The sequence below is a fragment of the Tenrec ecaudatus genome, chromosome 16, assembly GCF_050624435.1.
Source record: "Tenrec ecaudatus isolate mTenEca1 chromosome 16, mTenEca1.hap1, whole genome shotgun sequence".
Lineage (NCBI taxonomy): Eukaryota > Metazoa > Chordata > Mammalia > Afrosoricida > Tenrecidae > Tenrec > Tenrec ecaudatus.
This window is the reverse complement of record NC_134545.1, coordinates 5904600-5921234: the sequence shown is the minus strand read 5'-3', so window position 1 is coordinate 5921234 and position 16635 is coordinate 5904600. Positions and strand designations below refer to the sequence as shown.

The 16635-nt window shown below is 46.4% G+C and overlaps 1 protein-coding gene across 1 annotated transcript in view; it reads left to right on the top strand.

Moving 5' to 3' along the window:
- Window positions 1-16635, top strand: part of KNTC1 (kinetochore associated 1) — a 79940-nt gene that overhangs the window by 26487 nt on the left and 36818 nt on the right. Inside the window, exons 22-38 of the mRNA XM_075533977.1 lie at window positions 19-162; window positions 528-584; window positions 677-778; window positions 1443-1562; window positions 1652-1795; window positions 2236-2334; window positions 3687-3790; window positions 3973-4072; window positions 4457-4591; window positions 5666-5785; window positions 5942-6014; window positions 6601-6668; window positions 8964-9262; window positions 10881-11053; window positions 11882-11979; window positions 13954-14092; window positions 16067-16123. Coding sequence (XP_075390092.1) covers window positions 19-162; window positions 528-584; window positions 677-778; window positions 1443-1562; window positions 1652-1795; window positions 2236-2334; window positions 3687-3790; window positions 3973-4072; window positions 4457-4591; window positions 5666-5785; window positions 5942-6014; window positions 6601-6668; window positions 8964-9262; window positions 10881-11053; window positions 11882-11979; window positions 13954-14092; window positions 16067-16123 — 2032 coding nt within the window. The remainder of the gene's footprint in view (window positions 1-18; window positions 163-527; window positions 585-676; window positions 779-1442; window positions 1563-1651; window positions 1796-2235; window positions 2335-3686; window positions 3791-3972; window positions 4073-4456; window positions 4592-5665; window positions 5786-5941; window positions 6015-6600; window positions 6669-8963; window positions 9263-10880; window positions 11054-11881; window positions 11980-13953; window positions 14093-16066; window positions 16124-16635) is intronic.

The following is a 16635-nucleotide window of genomic DNA, read 5'->3' as shown; positions in this document are numbered from 1 at the left end:
TCACCCTGTATAATTTAGGCCAACTTTGAAAGCAGGTTTTCTGTGAAAATGCTGGAGAACTTGCTCAACTCCATTTCTACTCCAGTGTCTCTGCAAAACCTTTGTCCGTGGCTCAAAAATGATGTCATCCCATTTGTGCAGAAGACAGTCCCGGAGGGGCAGGTGAGTGGCCTTGAGTATTTCCACTCGTTATGATTCAATGTTATTTTTTAAGATTCGCTTTTTGAAAACTAAGTCACATGAACAGTTAATTATTTATTTATTTTATTTTAAGGGCCTACTTTTGGTAATTTGGGTGACAGCTTACAGACCACATTGGCTTTCCATTCAACAGTTCATACGCGTTTTGCTTTGTAACATTGATTGCAAACCCCACCATGCCACAGCAGTCTCCCCACTTCCTCCTTGTGTAGATTGTTTCCATCTGTCCTTTCCGACACCTACTTGGAGCCTATTTCCCTTCAAAAAGATTATTATGGAGGGTACCACTTTTTTTCAGTGATTACAGAATATTTTCTTTTTTTTAGAAAATTCTTGCAAAATGGTTGGAGCAAGCAGCCAGGAACCTAGAATTAACTGATAAGGTACTATCAGTATAACGAGCACTGAAAATGCAGTCCCCATACTCCCAGCAGTATAAAGCATTGTTCTTAACGGCATCTCCTGTTTTCTGAAGGCAAACTGGCCGGAAAATGGACTTCAACTGGCAGAGGTGTTTTTTACAGCAGACAAGCCAGCAGAGACGGGATTGGTGTCCTCCTGGCATTGGATTTCCTTGGTAGGATATGGAGAATCCATTCTTAGCAATGAAATGTTCCATTTGTGTTTGGACACAGAGGGAAAATTCTGGAAATAAATCCATTTCTGAAAGTTTTTGCTTTTAGGTTCCTTGTGTACTTTTCATATCTATGAAAAGGAAATTATTTGTTCATTTCTGATAAATCTTCCCAACTTCACTCTATCTGACCACACTGTGTTTTTCTGTTGAGCAATCAAAGTAGTGACTGATACCTTTTGTGTTAGCAGTGTTCAGAATGCCTCTAAAAGAATATGGTTTGACAGTGTGTTAAGAGAGTTTTTGGAGGCTATTAATCAGGTCTGCTTTATTTTTCTTATCATTTTATTGGGCCCTCTTAACAGCTCTCACAACAAACCATACATTCATTGTGTCGGGCACATTTCAGGTCTACTTTTTCAAAGTACTATTTCATTGTGTGTCTTAATGAATGTTTTACATAGCAGTTTAGGTTCCCATTCAACAATGTCATTCACTGCGTTGGTTACATTCTGGGTGCTGCATGAGCATGCTCATTATTTCCTTTCTGGTGGTTTCATTTCCATGAATCTAGTTTCCCTGCCCTCTTACCTTCTCTTCTTCGTTTTAAAGTCGTTGCTGACCATTTGATCTAATGTCCTAAATAACTGTAACTCTTGCGTTGTAGAAGGACTATCAAAACACAGAGGAAGTGTGCCAGTTAAGAACCTTGGTAAACAGCTTGCGAGAGCTGCTCACGTTACACAGGAAGTACAACTGCAAACTGGCCCTGTCTGATTTCGAGAAGGTAAATGCCTAGATTCCCAGGAGCCACGTTGATGACTCTTCAGTCCTGGCTCCAGCTTGCATTCACAGAGCCTTTCTTTTGGCACCCAGGAAAACACAACCACCATTGTGTTCCGAATGTTTGATAAAGTCTTGGCCCCGGAGCTCATTCCTTCCACCTTAGAGAAGTTCATAAGGGTTTACATGCGCGAGCATGACCTGCAAGAGGAGGAGCTTCTCCTAATGTACATAGAGGTAACTTTCCCTAGACAACAGTCTGGGCCTGGGGCTCGTGCACTGTACCATTGCAGCGCTGAGTGCTGAGAAGGTGGGGTGATTTTAGTAATTGACTGGGGCCCTCGAGCCAGCCAATTAACCTTTGAAAGTTGGAAAGCCTCATCTCTCCTTTTCGTTGACATAATTAAGATGCCATAATCCGATCCGCACATGGCCCAAGCAAGAGTGATTTCTCCTTCACTCTTCTTTACTGTACAAAGTTGGAGGCTGACATTGTGGCAGTTTTGTATTCTTTGACCATTGTTCCATCTTCAAGACAATTAGAATTTTTTATGTTGTACATATTCATTAAGGCTATCTTATCTGCCTACTTGCCTATCTATCTCTGTGTGTGTGTGAGTGTTTATTTTAGGTTTACATCAGCAATAAAATTTAAAATATGTTTGTCCCTTTTTTAGGATTTAGTGGAGAGATGTAGCTCAAAGTCTACCTCTCTCTTTGAAACAGCATGGGAAGCCAAAGCCATGGCAGTAATCGGATGTTTATCTGACACAGATGTGAGTAGATTGTGACCATGTGGGTTTCCTTTTTTTTTGCGCTTGGACTTAGTGCTTTAAGGACGTTTTATTTTATGGTGATGGGCAGTATGGACAGCAGAACATCCACAAATCCAACAGTTTCTACCCGTCTAATCCAATGGTATTGATTATATAGGGCAGACAGTCTCACCTTCTTTTCCCGGGGTCTCCTCCCCCATCAACATTAAGTCTGTGAAGCTGCTTCTTTAACCAGTGGCGTTGCTTTGTCACATTGATCGCATATAGTTAGTTCGATCGTTCGTGAAAGAGCCCTGTCTCCAAGACAGCCATTCTTTACCAGGGGGTGTGTTTGGTTCCAGGTTTGCAGATTTTCTCAGGGCAGAAGGTCATCCAGCCTTCATGACGTTGGAAGCGTGGAGTCGATTAGGGTTTGAGATCCCGTTCTGCACCCGTCCTCTTTTTGTCAAGACTCCGATGGAATCTCTTATCAGTGTTCAGTGACATATGTTGGGCACCAGCTAGTTTCTTCTGGTCGCATAGCGAAGGGGGCAGTGCTTTATGGAGGCCCTTGCAACACTCTCTGTACTCTCCTCTCAGTCCCGGCTGCTCATGCAGAGGGAGCAGTGGTGATATCTAGGCAGCCAGTTGCAATCTTTTAAGATCCCAGGCACTGCACGAGGAATTAGGAGATATGACAGAAATGTTGTATTTTATTAGGCCCATTAACTGGATGTCCCATGACCCTATGCCCCTAAACTTCCAAACCAAGGAGCCAAATCCCATGAGGCATTTGGTCATACATAAGCAACCTCAGCAGTTAAATTTTTCTCATAAAAGTTGCTAAGAAAAAATTTAAAACTTCCCGTGGTCTTCTCTCTTTCTTTCATTTTTCCCCACGGTCTTCTTTAATTGTGGAAGTGAAAAGTGGACTTTCTCCCATCCCTGCCTCAGAACTAACCTGGGCAATTGGGCTCATGTCTTTCCAGGTTTTTTATGGTGGTTTAATCTTGGAGACATTTAAAAAATATATTGTAATATACAATTGTTTTGACTTCACACGGCTACACTGCTATTCATAATTTCATCATTATGAAATATGAATAAGGCATGAGGAATATTTTTAAATGCTTAGACTCTAGAAGAGGGAAGAAAGTTACACAGCTACACCTCTGAGCTTATAGCAGCGAGCATCATACAGTGTAACATGCGCATGACATTGCTTTTTATGAGTGAAAATTCAGAGAAAGATGTATGCCTTTGCAGGTAGAAGATTTCCAAACAAAACCTCTGTGGTAGATAAGGTGCCATTCTTTAATTGTGGGTGTGAGATTTGGGTCCTTTATTCATGGTCGATGTTTGTCTCTCTGCAGCTCATCTTTGATGCGGTCCTTAAGGTAATGTATGCCGCGGTGCTCCCCTGGAGTGTGGCTGTGGAGCAGCTGGTGAAGCAGCATCTTCAAATGGACCATCCCAAGTAAGATGGGAATCTCCCAAACAATTTGTGTTTGCTTGTGTGCGTGTGAGAGAGAGAGAGAGACCGAGAGCGAAGCCCTGTGTTTGAGTTGGCAACCCTTTATTGTGTTAAATCAGTCTCTTGGTTCCATAGCATTTCATAAAAAGAATAGTTCGTGTGACTATCAGTAAATCTTCTTTCAGAGTCAAGTTGTTACAAGAAAGCTACAAACTAATGGAGATGAAGAAACTCTTGCGAGGCTATGGAATAAGGGAGCTGAACATCTTAAACAAGGACATCATGGTAAGTGGTACACGTGAAGGGCCTCTTCCTGATTCTGCCCACTTCCCGTGTCATGGTGACAAATGTCGTGAGGGTTTTACATTCTAAACAATTAATAAAGCCAAGTTCTTCCCAACTTTTCTTTGGTTGGGTAGTGCGTTAATGGGGCATTCAACTATCATTTCAGAGCAATAAGCACCACAAACAATAAATTGAGCTCACGGAGGAAGAATTCAGGATTGTCATTAAGCTCAAGATACAAATCAGTATCCATTTTTCATACATTGGCTTCTTATTGCATCAGTTTAACTCTAGTGCAGCCTTTGCCCGTGTGAGCCAGCGAGCCCTGGGTCCTCTTGTGCGATTTCATCCCTCAAGAAAATGTCTTTGTCGCTTCTCTTTCAGAGGGTGGTCAGGTACATCCTCAAGCAGGATGTACCCTCTTCTCTCGAGGATGCTCTGAAGGTGGCGCAGGCATACATGTTGCCTGATGACGAAGTTTACTCTCTACGAATGATCGACCTGATTGACAGAGGACAGGCATGTGGATTTACATTGTTTTTTTCTTGTGGTGTTTTTTTTCTCCAAAATTCTTAGCTCAAAACATACCACGTTGTCTAGTAGATACAAACATGGTGAAGTTGTACCAAGAAGAAAACCTTGAAGGTTAGATTGATGTTTGTTTTTTTTTCATGTCTGGTTGATTCTTTTTAAGTACTCTGTGCACAGCTGATGTGTTTTCATGTTTTGGTCATGTACTCCTGTATGTATGTGTATACATAGGTACATGTGTATTGTATGTCTCTTTGGTTCCAGCAAAGGATATGTTTTTAATTTTTATTATAAGTGTCTTCTTGTATGTGTGTGTGTGTATGTGTGTATCTGTCTATATAAGTACACACACACACACATATATTAAGCAGGGCAGATATTTACAGAACAAAACATTTCCCAAGGCAATAGGTTTAGCAGGTAGGTCAACCTTGAAGATGCTGTGGGTCTGTATCCAGATGACCACAATAAAACAAACATTGCAGTAAAGTGAGCTACACAGGAACTGTTTGGTTTCCCAGTGCCAGTGAAAGTCACCTTGACACTAGGCTCTAGTCTACTAAGTGCATATGAAAAAGTGTGAAATATGGTGAGAATGGCCAAAATGTGACACAGAGACGACCACCAAGTGAACACACGCTGTTGGAAACATAGTGCCAATAGGTTTGACGCAGGATTGCCATAAGCCTTTCACGGGTAGGACTGGCGATATGGATGAAGCACCATGAAATGAGATGTGGCTGTCTTTAATTAAGTGACATTAATTCTGGTTATTAGGCTTTGTACAAATGATCCATTCCAAATTAGTCCATCACCATGGAGACAGAAGCTCACTGCTACCCTTCGCAGTGATCCCCAAGCGCCTTTACTTTTATGTCGCTCTGGCCTAGCCAGAGGCACACCTCAGGTTTAAGACACGTTTACACGCTTTCAGACTCGTGAAAACGTTGGCCCATCGCCTCGTCTTCCCATTGATGGCCGTTCACGTTTAAATAGGAACGTGGCAGGCCTCAGTGGCCCTTTGCATGAGCACTGTTGTTGCTTTTTAATCACTGTATCCAGAGTGAAGATTGCCTGCTGGTCCTGAGGTCGCTGCCTCCTGCGAAAGCTGACAGAACTGCAGAGCGCGTGGTCATATGGTCACGTCTGGCATTGCAGGAAGAGCCAGATGGTTCCGAAGAGGTGAGAGTTTCGCTCAATAGTCAACAGGTACCTCACAAGCCAGCAAGTCCTCAATTATCAGCACTGGGCATGCATTGTTTCCCTAGTTTTGGTGTGTACTGCCATGTGAAGTAGCCAGTAAGAGAAGTAGATTTCGTTTTGGATTTTTCGTCTTAGGACAAGGCCTGGAGAACGTGTGTAGCAAAGACCTCGGCAGATCTTCTTAAAATGCTGTGTGACATTCGGAAAGGTAATTGCCCCCTCCGTGCCTCGATTTTGTTCCTTGCTTTTGGAAGGAAGCCCCACGGCAGCTCCCTGTGGCCTCCGCTGCTTTCCAGGCTCTGACTTCGCAGAGCCCAGGACTGAGCCTGCAGGAGAAGCCCTCTTTGTCTTGTTGTGATCACGACTGTAAGAACAGAAGCATCTCTTTGAACCCGACCTTGATTCATATGCTTTAACCAGATTTACTGGATGCCTGGTTCTCCTGGCCCATTTTCCTCACCTTTCAGTTGGTTATGACCAAGAATGAAAACCCGTCGAGTCTTGAGCTAAAACCCAACAGTCCAGTCTGCCTCTGCTGGGTGAGGGGATCCATCGTGTGTTTCAGGGTGATTGCCAGTTCCCGTGAGCCCACACCCTCCCGTTTCTGCTCAGAAAGAACAATGGCACCTTCTGCGCTTCCACTCTCTTATTTCAGTGTCCGAACGGGGCTGCTGAACCCTCCAGATCAGAGCACCGAGTCTGGTTCACGAGGCAGCCTGTTAGAGCTCTGCTAAGGTGGGCATTTGCATGTCAGCCCGAACGTCAAACCAACCACCCAACCATGTTACTTACAGACAATCTGCCGAAGAAGGATGAATGTGAAGAAGACTGGAGCCGGTTCAAAAGCGTGGCTAGCCTGCAGGTAAAGCTGTTGAGCTACATGCAGCTCTCGGCAGTCTGGTCTGTCACACAAACGTCGTGTTGGTCTCGGTGGGGAGCACGGAGTGGGTTTTACCTCCTCGCAACCCCAGATGACGGAGTAGAGCTGCCACCCCAGAGGGTGTGCTGGGCTTTGTGTAATCTTGCCAGTTCTTTCTCACACACAGCCTCTGGTTGGATTTGAACTGCTCGTCTTTCCGTTAACGGCCAAATGCTTAACCCTTGTGCCATTAGGCCTTCTAATACACTCCCCCCCCCACACACACACCCGCACCCCTTTTATCTTGATTTGGGCCAAAGTTTGCGGAGCAAATGGGTCTTTCAGCCCCGCAGCCATACACATTGGATTCCGGGCATTGGTTGCAATCCCCCACAATGCAACTCATTCTTCCCAGTTCCTCCCTGGGCTTTCTCTTTCTACTTGTCATTCTGCCCTGCCCGCTGCTGCTTCTGAGCCTTTTCGCTGGGCACATGGCGCCCTTTGGGCTTGTGTGGTTGGTGACTCTACAGAGGGCATACCTCCCTGGGGGTCTTGTTTACCTTGTAGGTCTGTTTGTCTACAGTGTTCCTTTTTTTGTTGGTTTAACTTTTTTTCGATTAAGCATTTTATTAGGCGGGGCGCTTACCAATCTTATAACAATCCATCATTCAATTGTATTAAGCGCACTTGTACATATGTTGCCATCAACATTTCCAAAACGTTTTCTCTCTAATTGAGCCCTTGGTATCAGCTCCTCTTTTCCCCTCACCCCCACTTGTGACCCCTTGATAGATTATAAATTATTATTTCATATCTCATACCGACCACTTTCTCCCCCCATGGTTTCTGTTGTTCTTCCCCATGGAGGGGGTGTATGTGGTTATGTGTTGATCATTGTGATTAGTTCCCCCTTTCCCCCCCTCCACTCCCCCCTTTCCCCCTACTCTTATGAAATTCACTTTAACTCCAAGGTTTCCCAGGCTTGGGCTCAAGAGGGAATCATTCATATAACAAAACTGACAAACGAGTTATCCTTAATATTGACATGTGAGGCACACCTTTTTTGTGGCTTCTAATAGAAAAGGCGCTATGTGACCAAATAACAATCTATAAATTATCAAGGGCTAAGGAGGGAGGGGGAGCAGGGAGGGAGGGGGGAAAAAAAAGAGGACCTGATGCAAAGGGCTTAAGTGGAGAGCAAATGCTTTGAAAATGATGAGGGCAAAGAATGTACAGATGTGCTTTATACAATTGATGTATGTATATGTATGGATTGTGATAAGAGTTGTATGGGCCTCTAATAAAATGTAAAAAAAAAAAAGAATTGTAAGAGCCCCAATAAAATGATTTTTTAAAATGCCCCCCCCAAAAAAAGAAATAACTTAAAATGGATTAATCCATTCTTGACCTCCAAAAAAAAAGAAAAGGCGCTATGAGCAAGCATGACTCTTCGCCACCGGCATTCCGGTGGTCGATACCAGTCATGAGTTCTTATGTTTGTTTCTGTGTGGTAGTGTTTCTACACGATGGACCTTCTTCATCAAAAGAGTATGCATATTTTTAGCTGGAAACCCTTGCTTCGACCTCATACTATTTTACAGATACGGACTCCCCACTACCCGCTACCTTTGGTTCTCACTCATGGTGACCCCATAGGACAGGGCAAAATGCCCCTGTGTATCTCCGAGGGTGTAAATCTTCATGTTTCTTCCTTAGAGCAGCTGATGGCTTCAAACTGCTGACCTTTCAGTTAGCACCTCAACTCGAGGCCTCCACCAGGGCTCCCCCATCGATTGTGCTTATTCAGCTCATAAATTTGTATTCATGAAGTCTGTAGAAGGGTCTGGGACAAAGGGGAATCACATAATGTTAAGGAGAACAGGTAGTACACATGTATGAAAATGTGCATGTATGAAAATGTGCATGCTGGTAAAAGTAAATAAATGTAATCTCAAGAACGTGGTCTCAGTGTGCCAATTGGCTTGATGCCATTAAGTGCCCGATCGGGTGCAGCCCCAGGCCTGCCCGCCCCTCACTAAAGACAGGCCCATCTGGGCCCAATGTCAGCAGTGAGGAAGGTGGGAAAACGTGCGCTAAAGTGGCTTTTTAAAAAGTTTCCAAGCTCTTTATCGTTACAGTGACTCTCCTAAGTTGTACAGGCAGGCCTGAGGCTCTTGCTTTTACGGGGGTGGGTGGGGGGATGATCTCGGATGGAGCCTATAATAGGGAGAGCTTGTCAGTGACTGTACACATTGGCTCCACAGAGGAGACCTGTGACTCTTGTCTTGCTGGCTACAGGAGAACTTCGGGGCCTTCCTTCGATTCGAAGACTACAGCAGCCGTTCCCTGGTGGCTGATCTCCAAGAGCAACACATCCGAGCTCAGGAAGCCGCCCAAGCAAAGCAGGCACAGCCACAGCTGCCGCCGCCCAGGAGGCCCCCTGGGCCCACCGCAGCGGGGACACAGAGCCAGCGGCCAGATTCAAAGCTGTCCAGGCAGGCACTGGCGCTGCAAGTGTCTGAACAAGAACTGGAGGCTGAGCTGACCCTGAGGGCCCTCAACAATGGCCAAGTCCAGACCGCGCTAAAGAAATGCAGGTTGGTGTCTCAGGTTGTCCCTGAGCGGCACAGCGAAGGCATTCATTGTCACTGAAATGACTGTTGGCATCTTGTCCTAAGAGCCTGTTTTCAGCATCTGCACCAGAAAGTAGCCAAGGAGCTGGCATGTCCCAGATAGGGCAGAGCCAATTGTTGTCTTGGCACGGTCCTAACAGACACATCGCTAGCAGGCACTTCTAGGGCTAGAAGTGTAAATCACTGTCTCAGCCCTGCCAGCTCCTCCCCCCCAAGCTCCTCCCCCCAAGCTTCTTTCCTAGTTCTGGTGTCCTCGTGGGCCCTCAGTGTCCCTTTCCTTATGGCTGGGTCCTCACAGGATGTCCACTTCCGTGTTTGTGTGTGTCTGTCTCCCTGTGTCAGCTGTTCTGTTTGTTTCAGTAGGACCGCCCTCTGAAGGGTCTGGGCTTAGGACCCACCCGTCTCTAGGATGCTCTTGATTACAAAAGAAAATGCCTATTTCCCAGCAGGATCATAGTTAGGGGCACCAGGGCCAGGGCTGCAGCCATGTTTTCAGGCAGACAAGTGAATCAGGGCGGTGATCCTTGAATTTTCGCCCCTGCATCCTTTGACACTGCATGGTACCCCATGTGTCCAGTAAGAAGCCAGTGCTCTATGCCATGGCGGCAGCATCTTCCAGACATCTCATGGGATGGTGGTGATGATGTAGAATACATGGTGATCCAAAAAGGCAACTGTGTTTGCCTCTTCTCACTACAAGGAGCCTGTGTTGACAAGAGAAACAAACCCAGGGACAATTGTGTGTGTATAACAGAGTGATTTATATCAAAGAGTAAATGTATGTTAAGAAAACATCCCAAGGGCTCATGAGGGTGGGGGAACGGGGAGGGAGGGGAAAAAGAGGACCTGATGCCAAGGGCTTAAGTGGAGAGCAAATGCTTTGAGAATGATGAGGGCAATGAATGTACAGGTGTGCTTTACACAATTGATGTATGTATGGATTGTGATAAGAGTTGTATGAGCCCCTACTAAAACATTTTAAACAAAAGAAAACATCCCCCCCACCAAAAAAGAAAACATCCCCGATCAAGTCCGTAAGTCCAATATTAACCCATATGTCCAATACCAGTTTATAAATTCTTCTTCAGACTCACGCGATACATGCAATGCTGCAGAATGCAGGAAGATCCCAGGCCAGTGGGTGGAAAGTCTTGTGGGTGCAGTGGCAATGGGAGCACCTCAGGGCTGGCGTGGGTCTCCATGTGGCTCCTCTAGCTCCAGGGGTCTCCATGTGGCTTGTCAGAAGGAAGACAAGCAGAGAGTGTCTCTGTGCGTCCCGCCTCCAAATGAGGTCATCAAGCTGCAGCCTGATTGACAGGCTAGACTCTACCCCTTCGCAAGTTGACAGGAGATGATGTAACTGCCACAGAGCCCGAGTAGCCTGGTGGGTTATGTGCTGGGCAGTTAGGCCACCAGCTACTCCACAGGAAAACGCTCAGCGGTTCTTTACTCCCAGAGTTACAGCCTCAGAACCCCACAGGGGCAGTTCTACCCTGCCCTCCAGGGACGCCATGATTTGGAACGGACTCAGTGACAATTAGTTATTTTAGCTTTATCCTGCTAATACCTGCTTCCTCCACAGAGATGCCTTTAAGTACCACTGTAACGCCAGCTCTGGGAAGTTGCTCTTTTTGACTGTTCAGAAGCTTTGTCACATGTTGGCGAACGACGTCCCAATGGTGGTCCCCGAGGGAATGAATCTTCCTTCAGAGATCCACATGTTAGCCTGCCAAGCCGCCACCATCTGCAGCCCAGGTGACCAGCTTTCTCCTGCCGAGTTTTAAATTGTGCATTTCATCCCAGCCTCTGTGCAGTTGAACAGGTAACGGCAGAGCAGGCCATCCAGTCAGGCCTCCGAATCTGCAGGTTCCACGAGTGGGAGTGTTTAGGGGGCGGAGGGGGGATGAGAACATGGCACCTGAAAAGAAGCTTGGTGGTCATGGCAGTCTGCCAAAGGCTCGGAGGGCGTCGCCTTTGTATCAGGGATTCTGAGTCATCGAGAGGCGATTGAAGTACAAGGAAGGATGTACACAGGTTATGTAAATTCTATACCCTTTCATATCAAAGACTGGAGCGTCCGTGGATTTCAGCACCTGGGGGTGTCCTGCCACCATTCTCCCACTCCAAATACTGAGGGTCACCTGTCTCTCCCCTTTATGAAAGATGCTCTTTGGGGAAATGATCTTGTCCCCGCTGGGTGGTAACTGCTTTTACGTTCATGCTGTCGTTGTTCTTAAGTGCCCTCAAACTGGCTCTGACGCATAGTGACCCCAGAAAGAACAGAAAGAAGCACCGCCCGGCCCTGTGCCTCTGTAGCGGGGCTTCCTCCTGTTTGCTGGCCCTCTCCTTGACCCAGCGTGACGTCCTTTCCCAGGGCCTCACTCTTCATCGCCTGGTGACTTCCCTTGCTGCCTCAGATCTGATTTTCCTCTCAAGCTAAGCTGAAGGAAATGACTGAACAGCAGTCAAAGGTGTTGAGAAACCTTTCTGTCTACTTTTTGGCTTTTCTCAGGATGTGAAATAGGACAGTTTGTGAGCAGCATCTATGTGACGTTAGCATAATGCATTTAATTTCTTTTTCAGATTTTTTACTAGATGCCTTGGAACTTTGTAAATATACGCTAACAGCTGTAGAACTTTCCAGGCAGTGCCAAATGGATGACTGTGGGATCCTTACAAAAGTAAGCCGCCCTGGGATTTCTTTTCCTCCACCCCGTTAGGCACCAGTTAAAAATTACTGGCAAAGTCTTGGGAGATCCTGAAGCTGCTGCTTGGGTCATTTCTGACTCCAGTCTAGAAAAGGGATGATGGCCAAGAGGCACTCTCTCGTGCAACCTTGAGCCTCCGGCAATGGCTTCCTGCCCTGACCTGTGACCCGGTTGTTAGTTGTGGGAGCGTCCCTTCCAACTCCGCACAGCCCCGCGTACAACAGACGGAGCCCGGCCCCGCACCCTTCCCCCCATCTCTGTTCTGGTTGCCCTCACGCAGCCAGTCTGCTTCCCAGACGGTAATCACGTAACTCGGGCTGTGATAATCTTGCAGCCAGTTGCCATCAGCTTGCAACCCAAGTTCTTTTACTTCACAGAGTTAGAAAAATCCCCTTAGACAATGCAGTCAGTCACGAGGGTGGGGAAAGAAGAGCGGCTGATACCAAGGGCTCAAGTAGAAAGAAATTGTCTTGAGAATGATGACGGCAACATGTGTACAAGTGTGCTTTATACCATTGGATGATGGATTGTTATAAGATTTGTAAGAGCCCTGTAGACAGCTGGATATCCCTTCCAGAGGGGTAGTGGGGAGATGAGTCACTGAGGGTTCTGTGTAGCAACAATGAAACTAAAAACCTTCCTCTAGTTCCTGAATGCTTCCTCCCCTCCCAATCATCATGACCCCAATTCTACCTTGCGGACCTGGTTACACCAGAGGATGCACAGCGGTGCAGTAGGGATCTGGAAACACAGGGAATCTAGGACAGACGAACCCCTCAACACCAGTGGTGGGAGTGGCGACACCAGGAGGGAATGGGGTGTAGAAAGGGAGAACAGATCTCGGAGATCTATGTGTAACCTCCTCTCTGGGAGATGGGCAATGGGGAGGCGGGTGAGGGGAGATGCCGGGGAGTGTAAGATAAGACATAATAATTATTTATAAACTATCAAGGGACCAGGGGTGGGATCGGGGAGGGAGGGGGACGGGGGAAAAAAAGGGAAACCGAGCTGATTCCAGGAACCCAAGTGGAAGGTGAATTATGAGAATGACGAGTGCAACGAATGTATAAGGGTGCTTTGCTCAATTGATGTATGTACAGATTGTGATAAGAGCCTTATGAGCCCCAATAAAAAGATTTTAAAAAAAGATTTGTAAGAACACCCCCCCCCAATAAAGTGATTGATATAAAAAATGCAGTTAGCCTGAGGCATTTTACCGAATGTGGTCTCTACGGCATTTTTATCACTCCCTGGGTTGCTCAAAAGCACACAGGTTGGAGGCAGTTGTCACTTACAAGGTCAGATAATACTAAGAGCCTTCTCCTAGTTACCTGTTGTTGGTGAGAAAAAGTGAGGCCCTGCTATCTAGTCAGTCAACAAAAACATCCTGAGACTGGCCCGAGACTTGACGAACTTCAGTGTTCTCTTGGCTTGTCGTGGTCAACAGTTATTTCACGAGGTTACCTCGAAACCCGAGTGAATGTAAAACATCTAGACATGTCTCCCCAAAGTGTAAATTCCAAAGCCAAAGATATCTATTCTCCCGCTATCCAGCACAGCCACAGTCTGTTTTGCACTCGTGTGGCCTCCTCACTGGTGTGCCTTCTAAATAAAAACATCCCTTTCTTCCCTTGACCCGGAGCAAGTAGGTTGGTGGTGATGCTCCAGAGTCAAACACCTGCATTTCAGGCTCAACTCCAGTTCTGTAGGACAGATTGGAACGGTAATCTTCACCGAAGCTGACTGCCACATTTTACGCCCCTGTAGCAAGTAACTGGTAGATCCAAACACCAACCTTGCAGTTAGTAACCCAGCATAACCCCTGTGCCACTGTGCCTCTGTACTGCATTCAGCATGGATCCATCGGGTTCTTGTTCAGCTTGGTGAAGGTGGGCCCCGGTTGGTGCCGCCTTTACCAATGTTTTTCTTGTCTGCTTTGGTTTTTAGACGTCGTTTGGAACACACAAAGATCCTTACGAAGAGTGGTCTTACAGTGACTTTTTCAGCGAAGATGGCATTGTCCTTGAGCAGCAGATGGTGCTCCCTGTCATTTATGAGCTGATTTCCTCCCTTGTGCCCCTGACTGGTCAGTGCCCTTTGGGTTACTATTTTGTCTGTCTGTAGTACGGGCGTTTGAAATGTAGAACCTGGGAGCTAGAGCTGCACATAATCATACATGGATGAGCCTAGCAGGCCTAATGCCGGCCAAAATAACTCGGATGCAAAAGAATGAGCACCAGCAGTAAGACAGCAGGTGGACAGTGGGCGTCCACTCAAGCACTCACACAATGCAAGAACACTTTGTTCTATTAAATTGGCATTCCAGGTTGCACACCTTCCCGACACGATTGCTGAAGAAAAATGTGTGCGTAAGCAAATGTGGTGAAGAAAGCTGACGGTGCCTGGCTATCAAAAGAGATAGTGTCTGGGGTGTTAAAGGCTTGAAGATAAACAAGTAGCTATCTAGCTGAGAAGCATCAAAGCCCATATGGAAGAAGCGCACCAGCCTGTGTGACCACAAGGTATATAAGGGACCAGTTATCAGACATCAAAGAACTAAAAATATCAATGGGTGCCCACCTCCCTGATACGTTTAATGAAGACAAACATGTGCATAGCAAATGTGAAGAAAGCTGATGGTGCCCGGCTATCAAAAGATAAAGCGTCTGGGGTCTTAAAGGCTCTAAGATAAACAAGTGGCCATATAGTTCAGAAGCAACAAACCCCACATGGAAGAAACACACCAACCTGTGTGACCACGAGCTGTTGAAGGGATTAGGTATCAAGCATCAAGGAACAAAAAAAATCATATCATTGTAAATGTGGGTGAGTGCAGAGTGGAGACTCAAAGCCCATTGGTAGCCAACCGGACACCCTTACTGAAGGGTTGTGGGGAGGAGATGAGCCAGTCAGGGTGCAGGGTATCAACGATGAAACATATAAATTTCCTCTAGTTCTTAAAGGCTTCCTCCCCCCCATTATCATGATCCCAATTCTACCTTACAAATCTGGCTAGACCAGAGGATGTACATAGGTACAGATAGCAACTGGAAACACAGGGAATCCAGGACAGATGACTCCTTCAGGACCAGTGCTGAGAGTGCCGATGCCTGGATGGTGGAGAGAATGAGGAGTAGAAAGGGGGAACCGATTACAAGAATGTATGTGTAAAAAAAAAAAAAAAAGAATCTATGTGTAGCCTTCTCCCTGGGGGATGGACAGCAGGAAAAGAGGCGTGGGGGGAGACTTCGGACAGTGTAATATATGACAAAATAATAATTTATGAATGATGAAGGGTTCATGAGGTAGGAGGGAGTGGGGAGGGAAGTGGAAAATGAGCAGTCGATATTAAGGGCTCAAGTAGAAGGCAAATGTTTTGAGAATGATGGCAACAAATGTACATATGTTCTTGACACAATGGATGTATGTATGGATTGTGATAAGAATTGTACAAGGCCCCCAATAAAATGATTTAAAAAAAAAGAATGAACACTAGCTAATGCCATTTGCATAAAGTTCAAAACAGCCTAGAGTATGCCTTACTGGTAAAAGGCTGGGTCCGGTGCCTTTGGAGATAGGTCATAGGTAAGGACCAGAAGGGGCCACAGGGGCTTCTGGGACTCTGGACAGACTCTGTCTCCTTAACTAGATGCTGCTACATGGATACATTGGCTTTTGGAAATCTCCCATGCTTTTGATTTTTTTTGTAAATCGATTTTTTTCTTGCGGGGATCCCTGGGTGCTGCAAATGACTAATGCCCGCAGCTGAAAGGAGCATTTTTACTCTTTTTCTTTTGAAGTAGCTGTTTGCATGAGAACATTATTTGATAATAGCACAATGTTTCAATGTGGCTAACTGCTGGGGAGTCAATGGCGACTCTTGGTGACCCAATGTGCAACCAAACAAAACATGGCCTTATCCGGCGTCACCCTCACAATGCAAGCTACTTGGGAGCCCCCTGTGGCAGCCTCTGTGTCAGTGTTTATCTAGCTCGGCCCATAGGTGCCTGCTGAGAGGCAGTTTACTTAATGTCACACGGTTTGTCATTCTCTCTCGTAGACAGTGCGCGACATCCCTTGGATTCCGCCAGTTTGCCATACTGCTCGGCAAATCAAGGTAGGCATCTTGAAACCTGGAGGACACCGTGTTCAGACTCTGTAAATACAGAAATTCCCTGGAATCCCACTGACCAACCCTGACTTCGCGTCCTTATCGTCATCGTCCGGGCCTTGTCGTTTCCTCCAGACCAAAGTGGTTCTCCACCTTCCTGACGCCGCCATCCTCAGTACAGTTCCTCCTGCTGTGGTGACACACCCCCCTGCAACCATAACATTATTTTCGTTGCTACTTCATCATGGTCACTTTGCTACTGTGATGAATCGGGCGGCCCCTCTGAAAAGGTCTTTCGCCTCTCCCAAAGGGGTCGCGACCCACAGGTTGAGAACCACTGCTCCAGCGGGTCAGAAGATTGGACTATTTGGCCTATGGATGTTACTTACTCCTCCACGATCCTGTACCTGAGTTGGGGCTGTTGTAACGGAGCAATGGCCTTCATCCCTGGACGCCATGGAGTCCCTTGTTGGTACAAATGGTTAGGTTCTCAAGTGCTACCCAGAATTTGGCAGTTC